Raw genomic sequence first — 24,817 nt, forward strand, 5'->3', positions numbered from 1 at the left:
CATTTCCAGAACTGCAAATATTTCGGGATGGATAGAAACTAGTTAAACAAAGAGAAATGGAGTAGTAATTATGGTCAAGATCGGGAGGAACCTAGTAAGCCATGGAATGGAGAACACAGTAGTTAAGAGTGAGGGTTCTCATGCCTGATTATCTGAGCTCAAAGGTTGGCTTCTTCATTTACACACTTTCTGATGCTGGGGAGTCTACTCATCTTCAACGCCTTAGTTCTTTTCATTTGTAAAGGAGATGATACCTACCTTATAAAGTTAACAGTTTGAAATACATAAACACAGATGAAATTCTTAGCACCATGCCTGGGACACAGTAAGCACTCAATAAATGTTAGTTTTTTGTATTGCTGCTTTGTCCTATATTTGGTTGTTTTTGATGCTATTATAAAAGGAATTGTTTTCTTAATTCCCTTGTACTTTTTGTGACATCATTTTCTTAAGCTATTTTCTTGCCCACCTCTCTGATTCATTTAGGGATCCCTTTTTTTTTTTTTTTTTTTAATGATTTTACTAATTTAGTCTTAAAGAGAATGGAAGGGAGGGAAAAAGAGATGGACAGAAACATCAACATGTGGGAGAAACATCAAGGGGTTGCCTTGACTGCTGACCAAACCTGCAACCCAGGCATGTGCCTTAACTGGGAATTGAACCGGTGAGGTTTCACTTTGTGGGATGAATGCCCAAACAACTGAGGATACTATTTTTGTCTCGTGTTAGAGCCCCCAAGATTCTGTCCTATTTGTATTCTGATACCTTCCCAAACTAGTACTTAACCTGTGTCCAAACTCCAAGTATGAGCTTACAGTTGTTCACTAGACATTATTACCACCTGAAGGTCACAGACATCTCCAGTTCATCTCTTCTGGAGTGAACTCATTCATTACTTCTCAGATCTTCTTTTCCTCTATTATTCTACTGTTTGGAAATAGTACCATTATCTACCTTGTTGCCTAAACCATAACTTGAAAATCATTCTAACCTTCTCATTCTTCAGCTTCTATATCCTGGTTGGTCACCATATCCTATGGATTCCACCTTCTGGTTATCACTATGGAAATATAAATTGATACAATCATCTTTAAGACCATTTGGATCAAGAAATTTTTTCAATTGCATATATTTTTAATAAGAAAAAGTGTATATCTTTTGATTTCTGCAATACCAATTACAGGAATTTATTATAAAGTGGTGAGCCAGTGTTACAAGAATAGAGAAATAGTGTAATGAATTACATATATTACATATATAACATAATTTAGTGAAATTTAAAAATAGTTATATATATACACGCATACACACAAAGAGAGAGAAAGGCTTGTGACAGCATTTGATGCACTGTTAAAATTTTTTAAAGATTGTATTTATTTATTTTTAGAAGGAGGGGAAGGGAGGGAGAGAAACATTGATGTGAGAGAGAAACATGGACTGGATGCCTCTCCCACATGCTTCCCCAACCTGGGATCAAACCCACAACCTAGGCATGTGCCCTGACTGGAAATTGAACTGGCAACCCTTCACTCTGCGGGACAACGCCCAACCAACTGAGCCAGGCCAGCCAGACTGCATTGTTAAATTTTCTAAATTTCAAAACATTGTGTAAAATATGATTCTCTTGTTTGTTTAACAAAAACAGAAAAGAAGCTCTAAGAGAGCAGGGATCTTGACTCATTGGCCTTAATGTCTCCTGAAGGATGTGAGCATTTAGGAAATATTTGTTGGTTGTATTGGTCTTTCTCTGCTGCTTCTGTTTTTCTAATCTATCTGTATTTCTTACCTGGGCTTTTGCAGACAGTTCTTACCCATTTTCCTCACCCTTGATTTTATCCCTTTAGAGTCCAGTTTCTAGTCTTCAGTCAGAGCAATATTTTCAAGTGTTAAAACTGGCCACAGTGTTGCTCACTGTAAAGTCCTTTGGTTCTTCCCCAGTGCCCATAAGATAATTTCCAGGCTTCTTAGCCTGGATGACCAAACTCTTCTCAGTTTCATTTCTGTGTACTTTTCCAGCTCTTCTCATGCCATTTTCCAAGATAATCACTAAGTCATGCCAAACTCTCCACAGTTCCCTAAATATGAATTTCCTGCATAGCTGCATACCATTGGACATGCTGTTTCTTATACCTGGACTGTACTAAACTTCCTTTATTTACCTGGCAAACTCCAGATCATCCTTTGAGACTGATCTCCCCAGCAACTTCCGCTCTACGCACATTTGAATGCATCCTCTTTGGGGCTTCCATAACTCTTGAACTTTTACAACCCTTAATGTATATAGGATAGGTAACCCTATGGGGCTAGAGAGTTGGTGAGTGTGGGGACTGTGTATTCTGTCTTCAACTCATTATCTTATAGCTGAATCAACTTCTTATATATCTCCATTTCAGGGCTTCCCCGTGTTGGTCTGAGGCCTGGTACCAGTTTTCCATTATCTATGATGAAGTTAGAAAAATAAGGGCCTGTGGTGAATTTTTCAGAAGGCTAAATCTGTTTACAGTTTGGGTGTTAAAATGTGCTTTCTTTATAAAATGATACTTGATAGTAGATGATAGGGTGTGTTTACATCTTTAGTTGGCAATGTTTTGTCAGAGCCCTACATTGGTTGGAAATTTTACAAGTCTCTGCAAACTAAAGATCTGGGAACACTGCTGTATCTCATGGGGTGGCACCAAGTCCCCAAAGTCAAAGCCTATGAGTCATCCTTGGCTTCTCCTCCTTCCTCATCCCTCCACCCCCGCCACATTCAGATGCTTAGCAAGTCCTGCCAATTCAACCTCCTAAATATTTCTGGAATCTGCACTCTCCTCTCTGTCCTTGCTGCCAATTCCGTCGGACAGGCCCTCTTTATTTTCCTGCAGTAACAGCCTCCTTACTGGTCTTCTTGCCACTATTCCCCTCTTATCCATGCCAATCAGAGTGAGCTATATAAAAATTAAAAGTAGGTGCCCATTTCCCACAGGATAAAAGTTCCTGATAGCATGCAAGGTTTCTCTCCAGTATGATGCCTTGCTGTCCCTTGTTCACACTTTCTCTTGGTTTTGAGTGTCCTTTCTCTGCCACTTGCTTGGGTAATTCATGATGGTCTACGACAGTTCAGTTGTCACTTCCTCTACAAACCTTTTCCTACAATTTTGGGTTAAAACTGTATATATCTACTTCAGCATTTCCAGATTAGTTGATACTCATCTTTTTATGTCCATTTTCCAACTACACTCTGAGCAACCTAAGACAATATATTTTATCCTTTGATCTTTCTATTTTTAGCACAAAGTACAATACAAGGGAATAGCAAATATTTAATAATTTGTTGGCTAAATGTATTTGTTCAGTGTTTTAATCAGATGTACACTCTAGAAGGTTCACTGACCTGAGTGAGGGATGAAAACAGGGAGTATCCATGAGACAGGGAGACAGGGTAAAGGCTCTCTGTCAAAATCTAGGAAAGAGTGGTGAGTACCTGAACTCAGGAAGTGGAAGTGGAAGGAGAAGCATTTTGGTGATGGATTAGTGATTCGTTGGAGGTATGGGGAAGTGGAAGAATCTGGGATTGCTTGAAGGTTTCTGGACTTAGAAAAATGGTTGGATGGTGGTGTGATTCACCAAGGAGATGAACTGTGTTCTAGACATTTGAAATTGAGGTGTTCAGAATATTGGTTGTACTTGTCCAAGAGGTAACTGGGTGTGGAGAGAGAACTGTTTGGAGAGACAGATTAGGAATTCACCACCTTTTGGTCCTGTCTGAAGCCATGGCTATGAAGGAGATAAAGATTATTTGTTGTTCGGTATGTTATGTTGGTGGTGGTAAGAGGGAGATAAGAGTATTGGATGATAAGAGAACAGGGCCGTGAGATTCTAAATGGAGAAGGTGCAGATGGAGGAGACAGAAGTCTGTGAAGGTTTCTAATTGAAATCCTGGTTCTGCGTCTTATGAGCTCTGTCACTCTGGACAAATTACCCTCAGAATCTCAGCTTCTTCATCTGTAAAATGAGAACAATAGCATCATTTAATAGGGATATTGAAAGAATTCAATGAGTTTGCATATGTACAGTCCCTGGTACAGTCCCAGGCTCACTCTAAGCTCATAGATGATAGATTAGAGAAGAGAGTCAAGAAAATATTTCTCAGGACATGAATTTCTCAGGCACTGGAGAAGACAATTAACATCTTAAACTTATAACCAATCTAGTGCAAAATAATACTTAGTTTTTGTAGTATATAAAACTTTTTTTTCCTGTACAGATGTGTCCCCCCATTCATGTTGTTATTGTCACAGATTACATCTTTATACATTGTGTGGCCATTAACATAGATTTATTACTGCCATATACATTTGTCTTTTTAATCATATCAGGAAAAAGATTTCCAGACCAAATAGAGTAATATTAGCTTTTCTATTTACTGATAAAGTTAACTTTGCTAGTGTTTTTTATTTCTTCATATGGCTTTGAGTTACTGTCTAGTGTCCTTTTATTTCAAACTATAGGATTCCACTTAACATTTCTGCTTTTAGCCAGATGTACAGACAACAAACGCCCTAAGCTTTGGATTGCTTTTCTGGACATAGAATTCTTGGCTAACAGTTTTTCTGTTCAGCTCTTTAAATTGTCACCCCACTGCCTTTTGCCCTCTGGTTTCTGATGAGAAGTCAGCTGTTAATCTTCTAGTTTCCTTTGTAAGTGATGACTTGCTTATCTCTTGCTGCTTTTGAGATTTTTGCTTTTTGACAGTTTGATTTACGTATTTATGTCTCAATGTTGATCTCCTTGCCTTATGTTCATGTGTCTAAAAAATGCTCAAGTAAAAGATCACAGTAACAATGCTGAGTTAAACTATTATAATTTAATGATAATAATAATGAACATTGATCATCCAACAATTGAACACAATCAGTATATTATGCTTAAAACATCAAGAAAATGTTTGATGCATACTGCAATTTCATTGGTTAATAATTATATAATTTTCAGGTGCACAAGATTATAATTTGACATCTGTGTACTTTACTGCAAACTTGCCTCCCGAAGTCTAGTTTCCTTCTATCTGCCCATATTTGACCCTCTTTACGTCCTTCATTCTCCCTCTACTCTCTTTCCCCTCTGGGAACTACCCCTCTGTTTATAACTATGAGTTTGTTTTTGTTTGAAAAACTTCAATTTTTAAAAATGGTTTCGGGGCTTAAGATGGGTAAGACGAAGGTATCTAAAATATTCATTTTTGTGAAATACCTAGTTGAAGAACAGATCCCCAGTATGAGTTGTCCTATGATTTTTTTGCAAAAGAAAAATTATGCCCTGGAGGAGTTATAGTTGCAACTGCATTTACAAATTGTTATTTGCTTTAGTTTTTAATCACTCTTAACACCATGAAATGTTTACCTTGTTATCTGAAATATTTCTCAAAGATCAAACTCTAAAATAAAATTGATGTGTAGACATACTAAAAATCATAAATTACTATTTACACATTTTTACATATGAACAAAACAACTAAATTTCAAATCCTTGAGTTTAGAGTTGAGAGATACCAGTTCTTTTAACTTCCAACTGTGTTCTGTTTTCTTCTCTTTTAATAGCTTCTGATGGTGTTCTTAACACAACAGTTCCTGGAAATTTTGCTGGAATAAATATTATTTTATTTATTTATTTATTTTTATATATTTTTTTATTTTTGGTTTTTCAGTTACAGTTGTCCCATTTTTCCCCTATTGCTCCCCCACCCGAGCCCACCCGAGCCCACAATCATATCCCTCCCTGTTGTCCATGTCCATGAGTCATTTATACACGTTCCTTGACTAAACTCCTCCCTTACTTATCCCCCTTCTCTCCCTCCCCCCCCCCCCCCATTGACTGCTATTCTGCTCTTTGTTCTATTTAGTTCTTTTGTTTGTGTTGCTCTTTAGTTTCCTGTGTTAGGTGATATCATATGGTATTTTTCTTTCTTTGCCTGGCTTATTTCACTAAGCATAATTCTCTCTAGTTCCATCCATGTTGTTGCAAGTGGCAGGAGTTCCTTCTCTCTTTCTGCTACATAGTATTCCATTGTGTAAATGTACCACAGTTTTTTGATCCACTCATCTACAGATGGGCACTTAGGCTGTTTCCAGCACTTAGCTATTGTAAACAGTGCTGCAATGAACACAGGGGTGCATAAGTTCTTTTGAATTGGTGTTTCAAGATTCTTTGGATATAATCCTAGTAGTGGAGTCGCTGGTTCAAAAGGCAGTTCCATTTTTAATCTTTTGAGGTAATTCCATACTGTTCTCCATAGTGGCTGCACCAGTCTGCATTCCCACCAACAGTGCAGTAGGGTTCCCGTTTCTCCACATCCTCGCCAGCACTTGTTTTTTGTTGACTTGTTGATGATGGCCATTCTGACAGGTGTAAGGTGGTATCTCATTGTGGTTTTTACTTGCATCTCCCTGATGGCTAATGATGTTGAGCATTTTTTCCTGTGTCTCTGGACCTTCTGTATGTCCTCGTCGGAGAAGAATAAATATTATTTTAAACTGTGAGGTGTTAGATGTTAATTTTTATAATGAATTTTTTAAAAAATATGCTTTGGTTGTTTTGGTTGCTTATCCCTTATTGTATTAGAAAGGGCACCAAATTTTTAGTCATGAGATCTATGTGTCTTATTTTTTATTTAGCTTTGCCATTGTGTACTTCTGAACCTGTGTTTCCTCATCTTTTAAAGTTGTACAGAACCAAATAATCTCTAAAGCTTTCTCCATATTTATACAATTCCATAATTATACCATGCAGGATTTTGGGGGAGCTTGTATGATAACCATTAGAAATTAGAGTAGTTTGAAGATTTTTGTGAGCTGTCATTGTTTCTCTTGTGTGTTTCATAATAATTCTATTACTTTTGACCTGATATAATAAAAATAATTTTATTTTTACATTCTATTTTACGGAGCTAACCTATATTGGGGGAGGATTAAAATCACGTTCCTTTAATGAGACAGGAATGCATGCTTATTATTTTTTTCTCCTAATACAAAATTAAGCACTTAAGTTGTTAACATGTTTAATTTTAAAAACCACCTTTTCAGGATTGTTGATCAGGATTTTCTCAATAACTCAGAGAAGCAGATTGACAAAAAGTATATTAGTAATAAAAGAAAGAGAACAAGTGAGAAAATAAGTTTTTATAATGCTTGTTTTTAACATGGTGTTTCTTTTTCTTATTAAAAATAAATTCTTATTTTAGAAAGTTCAGATAAACAAATAGCAAAACACAAAGAAAACACAATTCCATAATCTCATTACCTAGAAATAACCAGTATATATATCATTCCTTTGAGAACCACATGGAGTGTGTGTGTGTGTGTGTTTGTGTGTGTGTGTATATATAATATTTTTTGCCAGGAAGTTTTTTCTTTAACCAGTTTATACTCCCACAGTGATATGGGCCCATTTTCACAACCCCTCACAAATACTGTGCTGTGATATCGTATAAAAATTTTTGTTATACAATTTGAGGGGCTTAAATAGTATATCCCAGATGTTTCCATTTATGTTTCTTTAAGTTATTACTACAGTTTAACATTTTCTTATATGTTTTTGTTCATATATGTTTTCTTAAGAGGAACCAATTTCAGTGGTCGCTTAATTAGATAAGCACCTAAGCATAAGGACCTTAGTGAATTAGTGCTGGGGATAAATTTACTTCCCTAGTCAGGATGCCAAAATGAAAGATTTCTGGCTTGTGGCATAGGTTAAACTTGCTTGGTTTTATTTTATGACCCAGCAGACAGTCTTCATCAGACGGTTGCCTGGTTTTGACTGATACATCGTTTTCCCTCAACAGAGGCCCGGAGCTGGAGAACAGGTCAAAATGGAGACGGAATTGAATGTTGAAAATTCTCCAGAACACTCCGGTACTCTTGACTCAAGCCAGAGCTGTTCATTTTGCTTTCAAAAATACCATTTAACACACATTTTTTATTGATTGATTTTAGAGATGTGGGGAGGGAGGCAAGGAGAGGGAGAGTGAGAAACATCAATTTGTTGTTCCACCTATTTATTATTTCATTGCATGCTTCTTGTATGAGTCCTGACTGGGGATCAAACCTGCAACCTTGGCATATCGGGATGACACTCAAACAAACTGACCTACCTGGCCCGGGCCCTAACATATTTTTGAGATCAGAATTTTTTTTTTTTAAAGCTCTGGGTGAACTGAAGTATGTCACTTTTCTACCTAGTCAAGGGAAGAATATAAGCAGGTCTAGATCAAAAGTCTTCAGCTTTATTTTATTGTTCCTGTGAATTTTCTGAACACCTGTTTTGTTTTGTTTTTCAGTGCAGCATGTAAAGCATATGCTGGTCTATCCAGACTTCCCATGACATTTGGGAATTGGCATTCCCACAGTGTCTGTTAGCAGTGTGTCTCATTTGCCACAGAGAGCTCTCTGTTCCAAGTGCTGTGCTACGTGCACAGGGGTTAGGACTTCAGCCTGCGGAACCAGATGGCCTGACTTCACATCTCCACCACTTGCTGTCCTTGTGCCTTAGGCAAAGCACTAAACCTCTCTCTGGCTATTTCTTTCCTCTTTTTGTTTTTAAACTGCTTTATTGAGATAGACTTTACATAACATCAGATTCACCTGTGTAAGTATACAGTTCAGTGGTCTTTAGTATATTCACTGAGTTGTGTAACCATCACCATGATCTAATTTTAGAACATTTTATCACCCTGCAAAGAACCCAGTAGCCATAGCAGTCATACTCCATTCCTCCCCCTCCTTTCCTTCCCCACCACTTCCAGTCCTAGGCAGTCACTGACTGTGGATCTGCCGATTCTGGACATTCTGTGTAAAAACAGTCAAGCCATAAATGGCCTTTTGTGACGAGTTCCTTTTACTTAGCGTAATTTTTCAAGGTTTGTTCATGTCATGGCATATATCTGTACTTCATTCCTTTTAATTACCAACTAGTATTCCATTATACAGATATGCCACATTCTGCTATATCTTCATCAGTTGTGGACATTTAGGTCATTTCTACTTTTTGGTGATTATGAATGATGCTGCACAATGAACATTGGTTTATATACATCTGTTTCTTCATCTGTAAAATGAGTAACATCCCATAGAGTTGTTGTGAGAATGTAAAATGTCAAAATATGGAGAAGTAAGTAGCTAGTAGTTAAGGAGCCAGCTAACAAGCGTTAGTTAATAAATGCGATATATTAATGTGTGATTCCTCATTTAACATGTTACAAGATTTGGCTTCGTCAGAGTTCCACACTTGTAATGACCTAGAGGTCCTCTCTTTTACTTTGCTCCTGACTTTTCCCAGACTTATAATTTGGAAAAATTTCATTCATTTCATAAACATTTATTGACTACCTAGTGTGTGTGTTAGACACTGTGTTGGGTGCTGTGGAGAATTAAAAAAGAATAAGCAAAGTTATGAGAGGCACTTTTAGTTCATGGCTATCTTGTTTGCTAATCTGTCATCTCTTATCTGCCAGTTTTAGGACATGGGGACCCCCAACTCCTTCCTCACACCAGATGTCACAGGGTCTTTGTTCTCTTTAATTCATTCATTCCAGTCAGGCTCTTATTTTGACCAACTTATCTGCGTTTGTGATGCGGCTAATTGAAGTTCACTGTTGTGTAAGGAAAAGGCTAGAACTAAGGTAGTCATGTCTAGGTAGAGTCCTCATCAGGTGCAAGTGCTTTCTCACTCTTGGCTGTAACTGGAGATAGTGAATTGTGTTTTATCTAATCAAGACATAAAAACATGCCTAATTGTTTCAAGTACCATGTTTCTTTTTGTCAGATTGACTTTATGTTATATTTTTTTAATTTACAAAACTATTTTATATTGAAAGTGAACTCGGGGAAAGGATCAACTCATCACTGTTTTCCTTCTCTTGACTTCAGGGATATAGTCATCTACACAGTGACTCAGAATTCACTTATTGAATATTTTACTCCTGCTACCATTCCCTTCCCTATGAAAGAAAATAATATATTTTCATGATATCCTCATTTGATTTTGTTCTGTTTTCTTCTTTCTGTAATAGTGTATAGTTAGCATAACAAAGTGATGTTGCTTATTCTTCTCTCTGCCTTTCATTCACATAAAGTGCATTAGCAGTTCAAATAATCATGTTCAATAATATGAGTGACTCTAATGCTTGCTGTAGGACTATAAAAGAAGTTTGATTTCTGTTATTTAATGTCCATTTCAGGAATTCACCTTGAGTATGAGCAGAGCAGTATACAGGCAGCCCATTAAGACATCCCAAATACTTTATTTGAGGCCTAGCTAACAGGACACCAGTTTTGTGCTGATCAGTAGCAGTGTGTTTCTGCATACGCAAGTTTTAGCGTTTGCTCAATTTTAAATATTTACTGTAGTTCAAGTCACATCCTGTAAACTTGCCCAGTTTGGGGGATTCCCATTTAATTTGTAAAACATTTTTTGGTTAATGAATGCAAAGATATTAACTCATAGATCCACATTGCCAGGTGTATGTAGATAGAAGCTAAAACTAGATTAGTAGAAACTTGAAAGATGAACAGGAAGAAAATGAACTATGAAACTTTCTTCTAACACTCTCTTTAAGGCTGTAAAGGATAAAATGATTTAGTAAGTAAAAGGTGTTGACTTTTTATTCCCTTGTCAGGTTATGGTAGCTGTAAGTGGAATAAGTAACAAAAGGGTTTCCCTGCTGTAGCCTTACTGCTGACATGGCATTCTGTGCCTTTCCACTTTTGAGCAACAGCCAGCAGGAGAGAGGTTGTTTAGTTGAGGGTTTCAGGAGAATATATGTCTGAGCATTGGACTCCACCTTTAATGTAATTAAATTCTGTATCTCTGTAATATTTTAAAGTACTTGTCCTTGCCTCCTCATTTCCTCTTACCACTGAGTCCTTTCCTATTCTAGGTTCCATATTCATGTTTGCAATGAGCTTGTCTGGTTGTCCTCTTCCTTTCTCTACTTTTTCTCCATAAAATGTCTGTGTGGTCAAACCAGGAACCTCAAATAGGAGTCCTGGAAAGAAGCCTCAGGGCTTCATGGGAAAGATTAATTAGTCTGCTCTGCTGCTATTAAAGTGAATAGTCCTCCAGTAAGTCAGAGGACTGGTATAGTTACGTGGAGGAAACCACTGCTGCCCTGTGCTTGAGCTTAATTCATCTTGTCTAATACATTAAATGTGTTTCAAGTCAGGTATTGGTGTTTCAAAGTCATTTAATCATTTCAAAATATTGACAGATGCCTTAGGACTACTTGTTGTAAGGAATAGAAACCCAACTCAAACTGGTTAATAAGCGCGAGAGTGACGTTACTGGCTCACATGACGAATAAATCCTGGGGTAGGTTGGGCACAAGGGGGTCCAGGTGCTTAAACGATGTCATCCTAATCTCTTGCCTGTCACCTCTCTGCTCTGGCTCTGTTCCATGTTGGCTGCGTTCACCATCGTAGGCTCACTAAAGTGATGGCAAAAATGGCCATCAGCAGCTCTAGGCTTGTATGTTGCAAGTTTGTTAATCTCAAAATAAAGAGAGCTCTAGTCTCCCAGAAGTTTTAGTACAATTACTGGACAGAACCTCATGGTCCAGTCCGTCCTGAGTCAATCATCATTACTCTTGTTTGTCCAGGGTAGGTTACCTGCCATCCTGCACCCATGCCCCCAGTAATATGTTGCCTGGGTATGGGGTAGAGTAATTTTTCAACCAAAAATGAAAGTATGGTTTCCTGAAGAGGTAATGGATGTAGAAGGGCAGACAACACATATGTATACTATTGGGTTGGCGGAAAAGTTTGTTTGTTTTTTTCCGTAAGATGGCTCTAGTAGCACTCAGTTGTCTTTAACTTAATTCAAGACAATTTTGTTAAATTGTATTGTGACAGCTGTCATATGAGCATGCGTTTTTTTAAAAGCTTATCAAAATTTGTGAATTTTATATGTAGCCATTTTAATATTGAGGATGGAAGAAAAGAAGCAACATTTTTGCCATACTGTGCTTTATTTCAAGAAAGAAAAAAACGCAACTGAAACACAAAATAAGATTTGTGCAGGGTATGGAGAAGGTGCTGTAACTGACCGAATGTGTCAAAAGTGGTTTGTGAAGTTTCATGCTAGAGATTTCTTGCCAGACGATGCTCCACGGTCGGGTAGACCAGTTGAAGTTGATAGCAATCAAATTGAAACATTCATTGAGAACAATCAACATTGTGCCACATGGGAGATAGCCAACATACTCAAAATATCCAAATCAATCAAGTTATTGGTGAAAATGAAAAAAGTGTCTTTTATTTTACGGAATAATCCATAGAGACTTTTTGGCCAACCCAGTGTAATAGGATGCAGAATGAATTTACGCTGATGTGATATATAAAGTTTCATATACTGTTTATAAAATTTATTTGGAATTAATACATACCTGTATATCATTACTTGTAGTTCTACGTATAAGTCTTCTCTCCCACAACTAGATAGTGAAGCTCTTAAAAGACAATACCTGTCTTTAGACCCATTGGAATCTCTAAAACTAAACACAGTGCCTGTACATGATAGGTATTGGTAAATGTTTTATGGATGCCACTGAAATGATTTCCTTCTGGCAGCATGTTTATTATTGTTGGTGGCAAATATTTCTCGAGTGACACCATGCATTGTCGGTTGAGACTAAATGTACCCCCAGTCCCTATTTAATGAGCAGAATGAGACCACCCTGGCCAGTTTCCAGTAGTGTAGGGCTAGTGGAATGTGTGAATGTAAATTTGGTGCATGCAAGCTATATACACAGTATGTGCTTCATGGACTATAAAGAAAGAGATTAGAGATTTAAAAGCATGCTTCTCGATTCCAAAGGCGGGCTGTAGTTCAAATAAAATTTTGTTTAGCGCCCTTAGTCAGCTGTGCCAGACATCTTACTATTTGATGTCCAAACATTTAGTAGTATGGGAAAAAAGTGACGGGAAAAAAATCCTCGTAGAACTTCCTGTGACAGGTCAGAGTTTAATCACAGCAAATAACACAGATTTCCCTTTATTATAACCACAATTGAAAGGCAGGGCTTGTGTTTCCAACGCATGTTGTTTGGAAGACCTTTGTAAATTATAATCTTCGGAAATCCCAAACCCATTGGATGTAATCCCATCCATTAGATAAAGACAACTTGCCTATGCAATAGATCCAGAATAGCAAGTTAAATAGAGAACATGAACAGGAAGCAGTCATTAAGAATTACAATGGGTAGGATGCAGAGTTAATTCACAGAGATGTTTTGTTATGAGATAATTACATCACTGGGACAGCTGGAAAGCTGAGTGCTGTGCTGGACCACAGTACTTGCTCTCTGCCCTGCAGCTGGGGGTCAGGACAATAGAGAGAGGGAGAGGATTACTTTATGGGAGAGTAAGGGGCTTGGCTGACTTAATTGTGAAATGATAACCTATCTGCCTCTTTCAGATTGTGTTTTCACAGCTAAACTGGATTCATAGACTCAATAAGTGCTGAGAACCCCTTTTCACTTCTACTTTTTGAACATTCACTTGGGTCACATTAAGCTAAGTTCTAATGGATAAATATCAAATTGTTGTTTTCATTTCCTCTAAAAGTAATCGGAAATATTGTTCATATTCAACACAGAGTGATTACATTTCTCTTATGGAACTGCAGTCATGCAGTCATTGAAATGGCGTTTTTTTAAGTTTATGGAATAGCAGAAAAAGTTTAAAAAGTCTTGAGGTGTTGGTCAATACAGGAATCATACAGTTGAAGTTATTTTCTAGTGTTTATGTTCAAATGTTCAGACCTGTCTGGCTCTTGTGTTTTGCAAGTGTAGGGGTTCGAGGCAGCCTGGCCACATTCCTCATTGATTTATATAAATATGCTACAGATTGTTAACCTCTTGCCAAATATCATGGATTTTAGTTCTTGTTTAACTCAGTTACTTTAGGTGAGATTTGCATCAATCTTCCCTTTATTGTCCATCAAAGTGACTGTTATTTGATTTGGGTTAAGTCCAGAGGGAGTCATTATAAATGAAAAAGCATCATATATATTATGTTCTAAAGTTCTTAAGATTAATATTTATAAACATTGATTTAAAATGCATTTCCTACCCACTATGACTAACTTAATTTTTATTCTAATAATGTTTACTAAACAGTTAAGTCAAACGAAATTTCTTATTTTAGTGTAAGCAATATTTCCCAAAATGTCTTCTGTGGAGTACTGGGTATATAGGATTTTGATACCCAGCATTAGAACCAAAAGGGATATCCTGCAGGTCCTCCTAGGACTCTTACTCCCCTTGATGTCACTTGTGAATTTTGGGAGAGAAAGTAATATGCTCCATTTCCCAAATGAAATTAATAATGGCACCTTAAAGAAAAGGATTATTTCCTTGAACCAGCATGAGCTACTACTACCTCAGACCATTCTTATTGTAGCTTAGACTACACTTATATAATTATATACATTAAAATGTATATAAGAATGTTCTATGCTGTGTGCTGTGATACAACTATTTTTAAAATTCCACATTTAAAAAATTGCCAATTAGCCCTGGCCGGTGTGGCTCAGTTGGTTGCACATTGTCCCACAAAGTGAGAAGTCACCAGTTCAATTCCCAGTCAGGGCACATGCCTGGGTTGTGGGCCGGTCCTCAGTTGGGGCAGGTGGGAGAAGCAACCGATTGATGTTTCTCTCTCACATCAGTGTTTCTCTTCCTCTCTTTCTCCCTCTCTTCCCCTCTCTCTAAAAATAAATAAAATCTAAAAAAAAAAAATGCCAATTAAAATTAGGGCTTTTCAAATTGGCAGTTACAGAATAATTACAGGGATATAAATTGCAGCATAGGAAATACAGTCAATAATATTGTAATAACTATGTATAGTGCCAGGTGGGTACTTGAAATATTGGGGAAACATTTTGTAAAGTACATGATTGTCTAACCACTATCCTGAAACTAATACAGACTAATATTGAATGTAAACTGTAAATGAAAAATAAAATCTAAGAAATAAATAAAACAAAATAAGGGCCTTTTCTCAAAATGGTGAGTCTTAATATTTTGAAAAAAGTGTTACAACTTTGAGGAAAATAACTTGGGTGGGTTAGATGCTATGCTCGAATTGTGTCATACAAAGTGTCTGAAAACGGTTTCATGAGATGAAGCAACACAGCACGCTGCCATGGCGGTTAGGTAACAGCAACGGCTGGAGAGCCGGCGACTGGCTCAGCAGTGTTCTCCGATCACTTCATTCTCCAGTTATGTCCCTTTTGGAAGTTACTAAAAGGTCTTGTATATTAAAAATTCTTAAGTACGATAAGAACTGGAGTTACTAAAATCATTCCTGACTTCAGGCAGTGATAAACAAACACTATGTTTGCTTTTAGGAAATGAATTATAATGAATGAATGAATTTTAATGTGTATAATTACAGTGGAAAACATGTTTAAAGTAACATTTAAGAAGCACAGCTGCAATAGTGTAGTTCCCATGTTTGTTCTTGATTTTTTTGTTTTGTTTTGTTTTGTTTTGTTTTGTTCATTGCTGTTTTATTTTATTACAAAAGTAGAAGCAACAGGTAGGAAGAAGCTTGGTGATTGTGGAACTCTTCTAAAGGAAGCAAAAAGTGAAGCTGTCACAGTGTGTGGGTGTAATGGGAAGAAGATGGTTCACAGGAACCTATGAATAAATGGTAGTTACCTCAAATTGCCACATTTAAAGAGTTGTTTTGATAAACGTCCAAGGAGTCAGAACCATGCTTAGTAGCATTATTTTTTATAGTATGGCATTCAGATGACTCATGGTACTATCCTTAATAAATTTACTAATTAGAAATTTTTACTTTATCAGAATAATATTCCAGAAGTCACATTAATGACATTGGAAGACGTTAGAATTTAGAAAAAAGTAACTTTAGAAGTAGCATATTAAAATTTAAGCACAGTATTTGGAAGTAGATAAACATGAGCATGAAATTCAAGTGATCTTAATTAGTTTTAATGGAGTTATAGAACTGCCCCCAAACTGCTCATAATTAAAATCTGTCTCTGAAGTGTGTATAGTTGGTGGTACTATTGTTCACCCCACTACATTTAACTTATAGTGTTCTTTAGTTTCTTTTAAAGTTTCATTTAGATTCACAGAGAAGTACCAAATGTTGTGGGGTCTATGTAGCCTAGAAATTCAGTAGGTTGTATAGTGAACCAGCTAGACATTAAAAATTTTACACAGGTAGGGTGGGGGAGAGAAATTGGGGGAAAAGGGGACAACTGTAATTGAAAAACCAAAATAAAAAAATTTAAAAAAAAAAAAATTTTACACAGGTAGTATGCAAAGTGGGTAACTGAGAGGCAACCCTGCATTGTAGCAATTGGGTTATGTGCACATTTATAGTTAGTCTATCTAAAGAGGTTTATTAAATTTTTAAAATGAAAGAAAATAATATGAATAGTATTTCTTAGCCTTACTGTTTCTATTATAGTCTTATCAAGAAATTTACTTACAGCTTGTTTGTGGGTGGTATGTTTAGTTCTTCAAACATTTGGTGAACATCTCATGTACCAGATAGTGTGCTACGTATGGTTGAAATTAAAAGAAAATTTGTCCTTTGACTTGAAAATTGCTTTGCTACTGAAAACTTTGTTTTTGAAACTTAAATTTTGAATTAGTTGTAAGATTTTATGAAAGAAATTAAATTCACGCATCCAAACTTGATTATAAAATTTGTTAGTCTGTCTTTATCATTTCAGGGTGACACAGTTTACCAATGCAGTTTCTTCTCCCATCCCTGAAAATAAAAAGTTTGAAATTCACAGTTTTGATTAGGATGGTATTTGGAATTTTAAAAACTTATGCCTTTTCTAGGGAAATTATTTTATTCATTAGGATGAGAAGGCTTTCTTAGAAATAAATTAAATTTCTCCATATTCCATGATACTTCTTTTCACAGGCATGATTGCTAACCCCTTAAATTCCAGGAAAAACTTCCTTGCAGAGTCCAGCATCTCCAAAGAAGGCTCAATCAGTCTTTTCAGTAATTCTCAAATTGTTAGCTAAGAAGAACCATGTTTTTCCTAGGCTGCAGTTTTTGAAACTATATCCATCAGCAAGTTCTGCCTAAGGTCTTATAACTAAAGGAAATACACCAAGCAGGTCTCCTTGCATTCTCTTTGCTGCTATGCATTTTGTCACCACTTAGCCAAGTGCTTCTCTCCCAAACTTTCATATTGACATTCAAGTGTCAGGTCCCATTGGGTATTCTTACATATTATCACAGGGAATGATCAATACTGGCCTTCTTTTATTCCTATTTGATCAAATTGAGGGATATGTGTAAGATATATAGGTTACTTCTTTGCTTATTACCACCTACTTAACATCTCTTTCTTTTTTCTTTTAGGTTATTTGATGTGTGCACAGTGTCACGAACAGACAGAGAAACTAAACTAACATTAGTGTTTGAACATGTTGATCAAGACTTGACCACTTATTTGGATAAAGTTCCAGAGCCTGGAGTGCCCACTGAAACCATAAAGGTACCAAGAATCATCTTTCTCTCTGGACAAATAGTCACACTATTATAGCCTATTAAGCAATGGCATTCTTTCCTTATGAAAATTGCCACAATAAGGGCTTTTGGAACACAACATATAGATAAATATATCCAATATAGCTAAATGGGGTGTTTATGAATGGAATATATTCTAGTTCATTAATTTTAGGGCTCACTGGGAAATACTTTGGTTCTAATACACTTATTGAAAAACATCTATTTGTACATTATCTAGCTCTAATCTTGGAAGCTATAGTGTAGTAACTATAGCTCAATCTTTTTCTGATGGTTCATGGACTCCAAGAAATATATTCTGAAACATCATTTAGAGCACATGGAATAGTATACTTATGTACTGGCTCCAGGACATACTCATGCTGTATAAATCTGAAATACTGGTGTTAGACCTTGCTTTCTCCATTTTTTCTCATTAATAAAATATTTATAGGAAGCCAAGTGCCCTGTACCATTCCATACTCTAGGGATTTAAAAATGACTTCAGACTTTTTAGAGACCAGCCAGCTAAGTGCAATGTACTGACTAGAAATTCAAATGGAGAAAAGCTACTTAACAAGTTTTGTTGGTCTGTTTTTGTTCTGCTTAATTGAACTTCCCAGTAGATATTTTAGATCTGTGTACATCATGTGCAGGGCTTCCTGAAGCCCCTTTCTTTCTGTGAATTAGGTGACTTAATTAAAGAGACTCTTTGCCTTATCATTCATTGTTTAGAAATGAATCATTTTTATAGGAATAAATGGATGAATATAGTTTATCTTCTAGACAGTTAGAAATGTCTTTCAGTGATAACTAGTGATATTCCCAGGTACTGAAATTTAGAACTTGATTTATTCCTTTGGTTTTAGACTAATACAGAATTTATTTTCTCCCATCTGCCTTTCATAAAAGAATATTGTGCTCAGTAATAGTCTCATTTCTTTCTAAGCAGTTTCAAGCACATTAGGTCTCTTTAAATGTAAGTATTTCTAACTACCTGTTCTTGGTCCTCTTCTATCTTGGCACCCCAATTTTCTCTCAAATTCTATTCCAGTGTCTTTATTCTATTCTTTTTGGGTTTGTCCAAAACCCCATGTTATGCATACAGGGCACAGCATAGTCCCTCTTCACATACCCTTTTTCTGGCCTCCTTGGCCTAATCCCCATTCTCTTAATGTGGCTCATAATTTCTGCCTCTGTGGTTCTCCTCATTGCCATTTCTTTGCTCGCCCCACCAATAATCACTGCTTAAAATTTTCAAGGCCCAACCCAGATATCATTTGATCAACTTACAGCCCTTGTTCTATATATCTATCCTTCTTTTATCAACTTTTCTACTTTTAATTGTGATTATTTATGTCTATATCTTTCTTACCTATTCATTCATCTTTATATTCTTCTGATTATCCCAACACAGTGATTTATATCAGTATTTTCAACCTTTTTATCTCGTGGCACACATAAACTAATTACTAAAAATTCTGCAGCACGCCAAAAAAGTTTATTATATTTTTGCCAACCTGACCAAAAACATGGTGTAATTTTGATTCATTTACACTGGATGGTTATTGTTGTGTTGACTGTTGTCATTTTTTTTTTTTATTTGACCGTCTAAGGGAAAAGAGGTCAGTGCTCCTGACTAAATAGTCAGGTATTGTATGTTTTAAAAATTCTTGCAGCATACCAATTGAAAATCACTGATTACTACACCTAGGTAGTCAGTAAATAAGATACATTGCCAACCAACAACTTAAGCACAGATTGACAAAATAATCATCAGCTTCTTCTGATATATTTCTAAGTTCAAAATTCTTATTTTGGGGAGGTAATTTTTTTTTAAGCAGCAAGAGAAAGTAGCCATGTATTTATACCTTACATTGCCACCTACTTAGATCTTTTGAGCATCACACTAAATTATCCTAGGATGTTAGAGGCTGCTGAGTTTCAGAGTTGTTTGCAAAAGTATCTGGTTAAAGTGATTGGTAAGCTAAACTAAGGCTTCATCTGGCAGGACTAGAAATGCAGTGAGCTGGGGGTGGGGTAATTCTCGAGGGAAAGAGAGGTAAGCAGGATAAAATGAGGAACAGGCAGAAAGGTGCTCACCAAAGTGAGGTAAAGGAGAGGAGAGGAGAGGAGTGGCCACACTAGGGTTGTTTTGGGGTGGCGGGCGAGGGCAGGCGGAGATGGTGCTTGTCACCAGAAGCTTTTGACAAGGTGATTTGTTAAAAGTATTTCTGAGTTTTTCATCTACCTTCAGGGAAGAAGAATGTCATTTCATTCTGTGTTGAACCAGAGATTTTCCCAGAGGCTGTTAAATTTTTTCACCATCAGGACAGCACCCCCACTGATCCTACAGGGACCATTTTAACTGGTAGGGGTGGAGGTAGGGAGAAAGGCTATGGTCATTAAAGATTTGGGGTTAATGGCATATTGATTTTTTCATAGTGAAATGAAGCTATCGTCATCTAAAATATTTCAGAAAATTAATTTGTATCTTAGTGGCTAATTAAACATTTTTTGTTAACCTAAAGGCCAACCACAATATCTATTTTGTCTTCAGCCTTAATTTTTTTAAATTTTCTAAACTATGCTAATATACATTTCTTTCTTATTACATATAGGATTTTTTTTTTTTTTTTGTAATTGGAGCATTTGTGAGCCTTTAAGGTTATTATTGAAAATATGAATAATCATTTAAACTCACTAGAATACCATCAAATGGATAGTTTTAAGCTGAATATATAATTGATACAATTTATTTTTAGTAAACGCTCATATCTTTTTTTTCTGTAATTGACTTTTTAACAGTTGGAATGCAGGATAAACATCTGCTAAGTATTGGGTTGGCGAAAAAGTTCATTTCATTTCATTTGTTTCGTAAGAGGGCTCTGTTATCGCTTAGTAGTCTTTAACATCATTTGAAACAATTTTGTTAGATTGTATTATAACAGCTGTTATATCAGTGTGCATTTAAAAAAAAAGTGGAGAATTTTTGTGTAGCCATTTTAATATTGAGGATGGAAGAAAATATGCAACATTTTCAGTATTTTATGCTTTATAATGATATTTCAAGGAAGGTAAAAACACATCTGAAATACAAAAAAAGTTTTGTTCAGTGTATGGAGAAGATGCTGTGACTGATGGAACATGTCAAAAGTGATTTGCGAAGTTTCGTGTTGCAGATTTCTCACTGGATGTTGTTCCACAGTCGGGTAGACCAATTGAAGTCGGTAACGATCAAATTGAGACATTAATTGAGAACAATCAACATTATATCACGCTGGAGATAGTCGACATACTCAGAATATCCAAAGCAATCAAATTCTTGGTGTAAATGAAAAATGTATCTTTTATTTTACAGAAAAAAACCATAAGGATTTTTTGGCCAACGCAACAGGAAGTTCTGGCTAGTTGAGGTTCTGGTTACTTGACTATTTTAAGCACATAACCAGAAAATGGAAATATTTTATTGTATAGGCTCATTTGTGAGACGTCTCAATAACTTTTAAGAGAATATTGTTATTATGAACAACCTATTGGAAACACAGGTTGGATTTTTTATATAGAATGCTTTGTTGCAATAAGAGTATTTTTCTGAATATACTTGTACAAATATTAATTGAATATTACAGGGAAAGTTCTGTGCTAGGCACTCCAGGGGCACAAAACTGAATTACTCATCAACCTATGCTCAAGGACCTTAGAGCATAAGGGAAGAGCTAAAGTGCACACAGAAGTATATGGGACGTGTTTTTTATGGTTATTTATATATTTCAGGGTGTATTTTCAAGTTAAAAAACTTATTTATCAATAAGCACAATCTATAACTGATTTTTTGCATTATGGTACCAAAATAGTTTCTAAAATGTTCTTTAAACAATAATAATAATAATAATAATAATATTGACATTGTCTGGCATACATCAGAACATGTCATGTTGCAAAATAATTATAAAAATTAAAATATTTGAACATGAACTAGATATAAAACAAAATCTAGAAAAGACCTCCTATCAAATCGTTTAGGCTGAGGAAATTTTCCTTAACCACGTCTCCTACCGTGTTTTCTGGGGCACTGTTACCTATTATCCCAGGACATAAATCACATTAGGTGGGCAGTAGTTGGGTAAAACTGGAATTGGAATGCTCCATGGTATCTGACTAGATATTATAGGGATAAAATCTTTGTGTTCAGTACCATTTTCATCAACCTGTTTATTAGAAAAGAGTCCATGATTAGCTTATTTTCCCAGTGTATGCATATCATATAATAATTTTTCAAGTTCACTTAAATATGTTTTGGTTTTATAAATTCTTTATTGTATTTTTTCCATTACTATTTAACCCCCTTATACATCCTCCCTGCTTCAATCACTATGTTGACCATGTCAATGGGTCCTTTTTCCTTTTTGCTCGACCCCTCCACCCCTAACAACCCCCCAAAGCTGTCATCTGCTCTATCTATGAGTCTGTCTCTACTTTGCTTGTAAGTTTATTTTGTTTATTAGATTCCACATACAATTGAAATCATGTGGTATTTGTTTTTCTGTTACCGGCTTATTTCACTTAGCATAATGCTTTCTAGATCCATTCATGCTGTTGCAAAGGGTAAAATTTTCTTCTTTTTTATGGCCAAGTAGTATTCCCTTGTGTAAATGCCCCATAGTTGTTTTATCCACTCATCTACTGATGGGCACTTGGGCTGCTTCCATATCTTGGCGACTGTAAATAATGCTGCCATGAACATAGGCGTGCTTATGTTCTTTCACATTAGTGTTTGGGTTCCTTTGGATATATTCTCAGAAGTGAGATCACTGGGTCAAAAGGCAGATCCATTTTTAATTTTTCAAGTGTCTCCATACTGCTTTCCACAGTGGCTGCACCAGTCTGCATGCCCACCAACAGTGCACTAGGGTTCCCTTTTTTCCACATCCTTGCCAGCACTTGTTTGTTGATTTATTGATGATAGCCATTCTGACAGGTGTGATATCTCATTGTGATTTCAACTTGTATTTCTCTGACGATTAGTGACATTGAGCATTTTTTCATTTCTATTGGCCATCTGTATCTCCTCCTTGGGGAAGTGTTTATTCAGGTCCTTTGTTTTTAATGGATTGTTTAGGATTTTATTTGCTGTTGAGTTGTGTAAGTTCTTTATAGATTTTTTGATATTAACCATTCATCAGATGTATCGGCGAATATGTTCTCCCATTCCATGGGTTGTCTTTATTTTGTTTATGGTTTCCTTTGCTATGCAAAAACTTTTTTGTTTGCTGTAATCCCATTTAATTTTTCTTTTGTTTCCCTTGCCTATTTTTGTTTTTTTAAGGCAGAAAATTACTCTTAAGTGTTATTTGTGAAGTTTAATAGTTGGCTGAACTCATTGGGGAAATCTTGTAATTATTGCATAGTGCTCATGTCAGACTTTGATAAAGTAATGTAAGGGTATAGTCCTTAACTAAAAATGTCATGAGAGGCTCCTGAGAATAAAATAAAATCATAGGCAGTTCTTCCCAACATTTTAAAATACATCTTATTCTAAAAAAATAATAAGCACATATATACATCTTATTCATATTTCATCTTGAGGTTTTCATCACATTCTTTAGTCTCTTTTCCTGATGCCCCAAGCTATATCCATTCACATTGACGGTGACCTTTGTATAAAGGAGCATCATGCCTGCTGTATGTGAAGTCAACAAACACCAACTTGTGCCTCACAGGCTTATCACTGCCATATCTTGCTTTCCTCCTTCTAATTCAGAAGTTATTTTTTTATTTAGTTAATTATGGAGGAATCTATTGCTGTCGCTCTTTAATTTTTATTTGACCATTGGAGATTTGATGTCTTCTTGGACTTTCATGTTTAATTAAACTTAGGAGGCAGAAATTGACACCTTAATTTTTTCTTTTAAGGTTCATGAAAATTATCAGTATCTTTGCTTATTAGCACCTTCCATTTTGGGGGACTTTATGAGGACAAAGGGGTCTTTCAGATTATTTTTTTACTTTTCATGCCTTTGTCTGTCATCCTATGAGAAAGGGTCAGAAAGAACAAGAACTGTAAATAAATTCCCTCACCTTTTTCCTTAGTCATTTGTGATGGCTACCCAAAAAGAACTACTATGTGGCAGAATATATATGGGAAGAAACTCATGTGTAAAATCCTAATGCGTTACTTGTTTTCCAGATGTAGTGCCCTCTTCACTGAACTATCATTTCAATACTCAGGCTTCCCTTTATGTAACACATTATCTTTCCTACTATATGACCTGGTTTATTCACTATCTTATAAACTCTTTAAGAACTTAATATTCTTTGGACATTCTGTGAATATAACATGTTTGATGAAATTGGCAATATAATTTCACAAATAGGAATTTGAAGACCCTGAAGGGTTACATGATAGATCAGCTACCTCTGCAAAACAGGGCAGGGTTCTTTTAGATCAAGACCATATGGCCTCTTTGGATGACTCAGTCTTAGAATAGAAATTATATTTTATTTATGCATCTTTGACAAATGAAGTCTATAGGGCTTGAGAAGGCTAAAAAGCTTAAGGTTTATGTGTTTGTGTGGGTCATTTTCTCTGTGAATTACATTTCATTTTATCTTCAGTTGAATATTTCTAAGAGATTTCTGTTGGTTGTAATAGTTTAAGAGATAAAATGTACTATTAGGTTTATTTTACAAAACCCAGACTTCAGAGGCTGACACACACTCTTAATAGCACCTGTTTTCTGCCTCTGGGAAATATCTGTTTTCATGAAAAATGTCTGCTTGCAGTAAACAGTGGCTCTGATGTCAATATGGGATGCCTGGGGCTGATTCATCTTTTTCAAGCTGACATCATGCAAAGTGACTGACTGGTCCCCTGTACTGCAGATGAGGAAAGTCTCCCAGAGCCTTCTCTCCTCTCACCCTAAGCGAATCAAGCCATGGCCCCTCTCTGCTCCTGGTGGTCTCCACTTTGCCTGAATTATGAGCAGGTGATTTGTCTCATCTTTGCAGGACACAGAGCAAATTAACATGAAAATATCGCTTCTCAGAAAACAAGGCCAGCTTGAATGCCCTGTCGCTGCTGGTCATTAGCCATCTGCCACCAACACTCATACTGTTTATCACATTTGAAATTCAGAGCAGATGTTGCATAATAAGGTGATCTTAAAAACAAGGCAAGAAATTCAAAGAACAAACACTCCACAATAATGATAAGGATCCTGGAAGGAAATTCTTTTCAATCTAATATCATGACTGGAGTAATTGAAGAGACCATG

General features: G+C 36.1%; 1 protein-coding gene across 4 annotated transcripts in view; it reads left to right on the top strand.

Moving 5' to 3' along the window:
• Positions 1-24,817, top strand: part of CDK6 (cyclin dependent kinase 6) — a 228,415-nt gene that overhangs the window by 47,823 nt on the left and 155,775 nt on the right. For all 4 annotated transcript variants that reach the window (XM_090287226.1, XM_090287227.1, XM_090287228.1 and 1 more), the window contains one exon: positions 17,394-17,529. In XM_090287226.1, coding sequence (XP_090143352.1) covers positions 17,394-17,529 — 136 coding nt within the window. The remainder of the gene's footprint in view (positions 1-17,393; positions 17,530-24,817) is intronic.

Source organism: Furipterus horrens, unplaced genomic scaffold (genome assembly GCF_987537825.1).
Source record: "Furipterus horrens unplaced genomic scaffold, mFurHor1.1.pri manual_scaffold_9, whole genome shotgun sequence".
NCBI lineage: Eukaryota > Metazoa > Chordata > Mammalia > Chiroptera > Furipteridae > Furipterus > Furipterus horrens.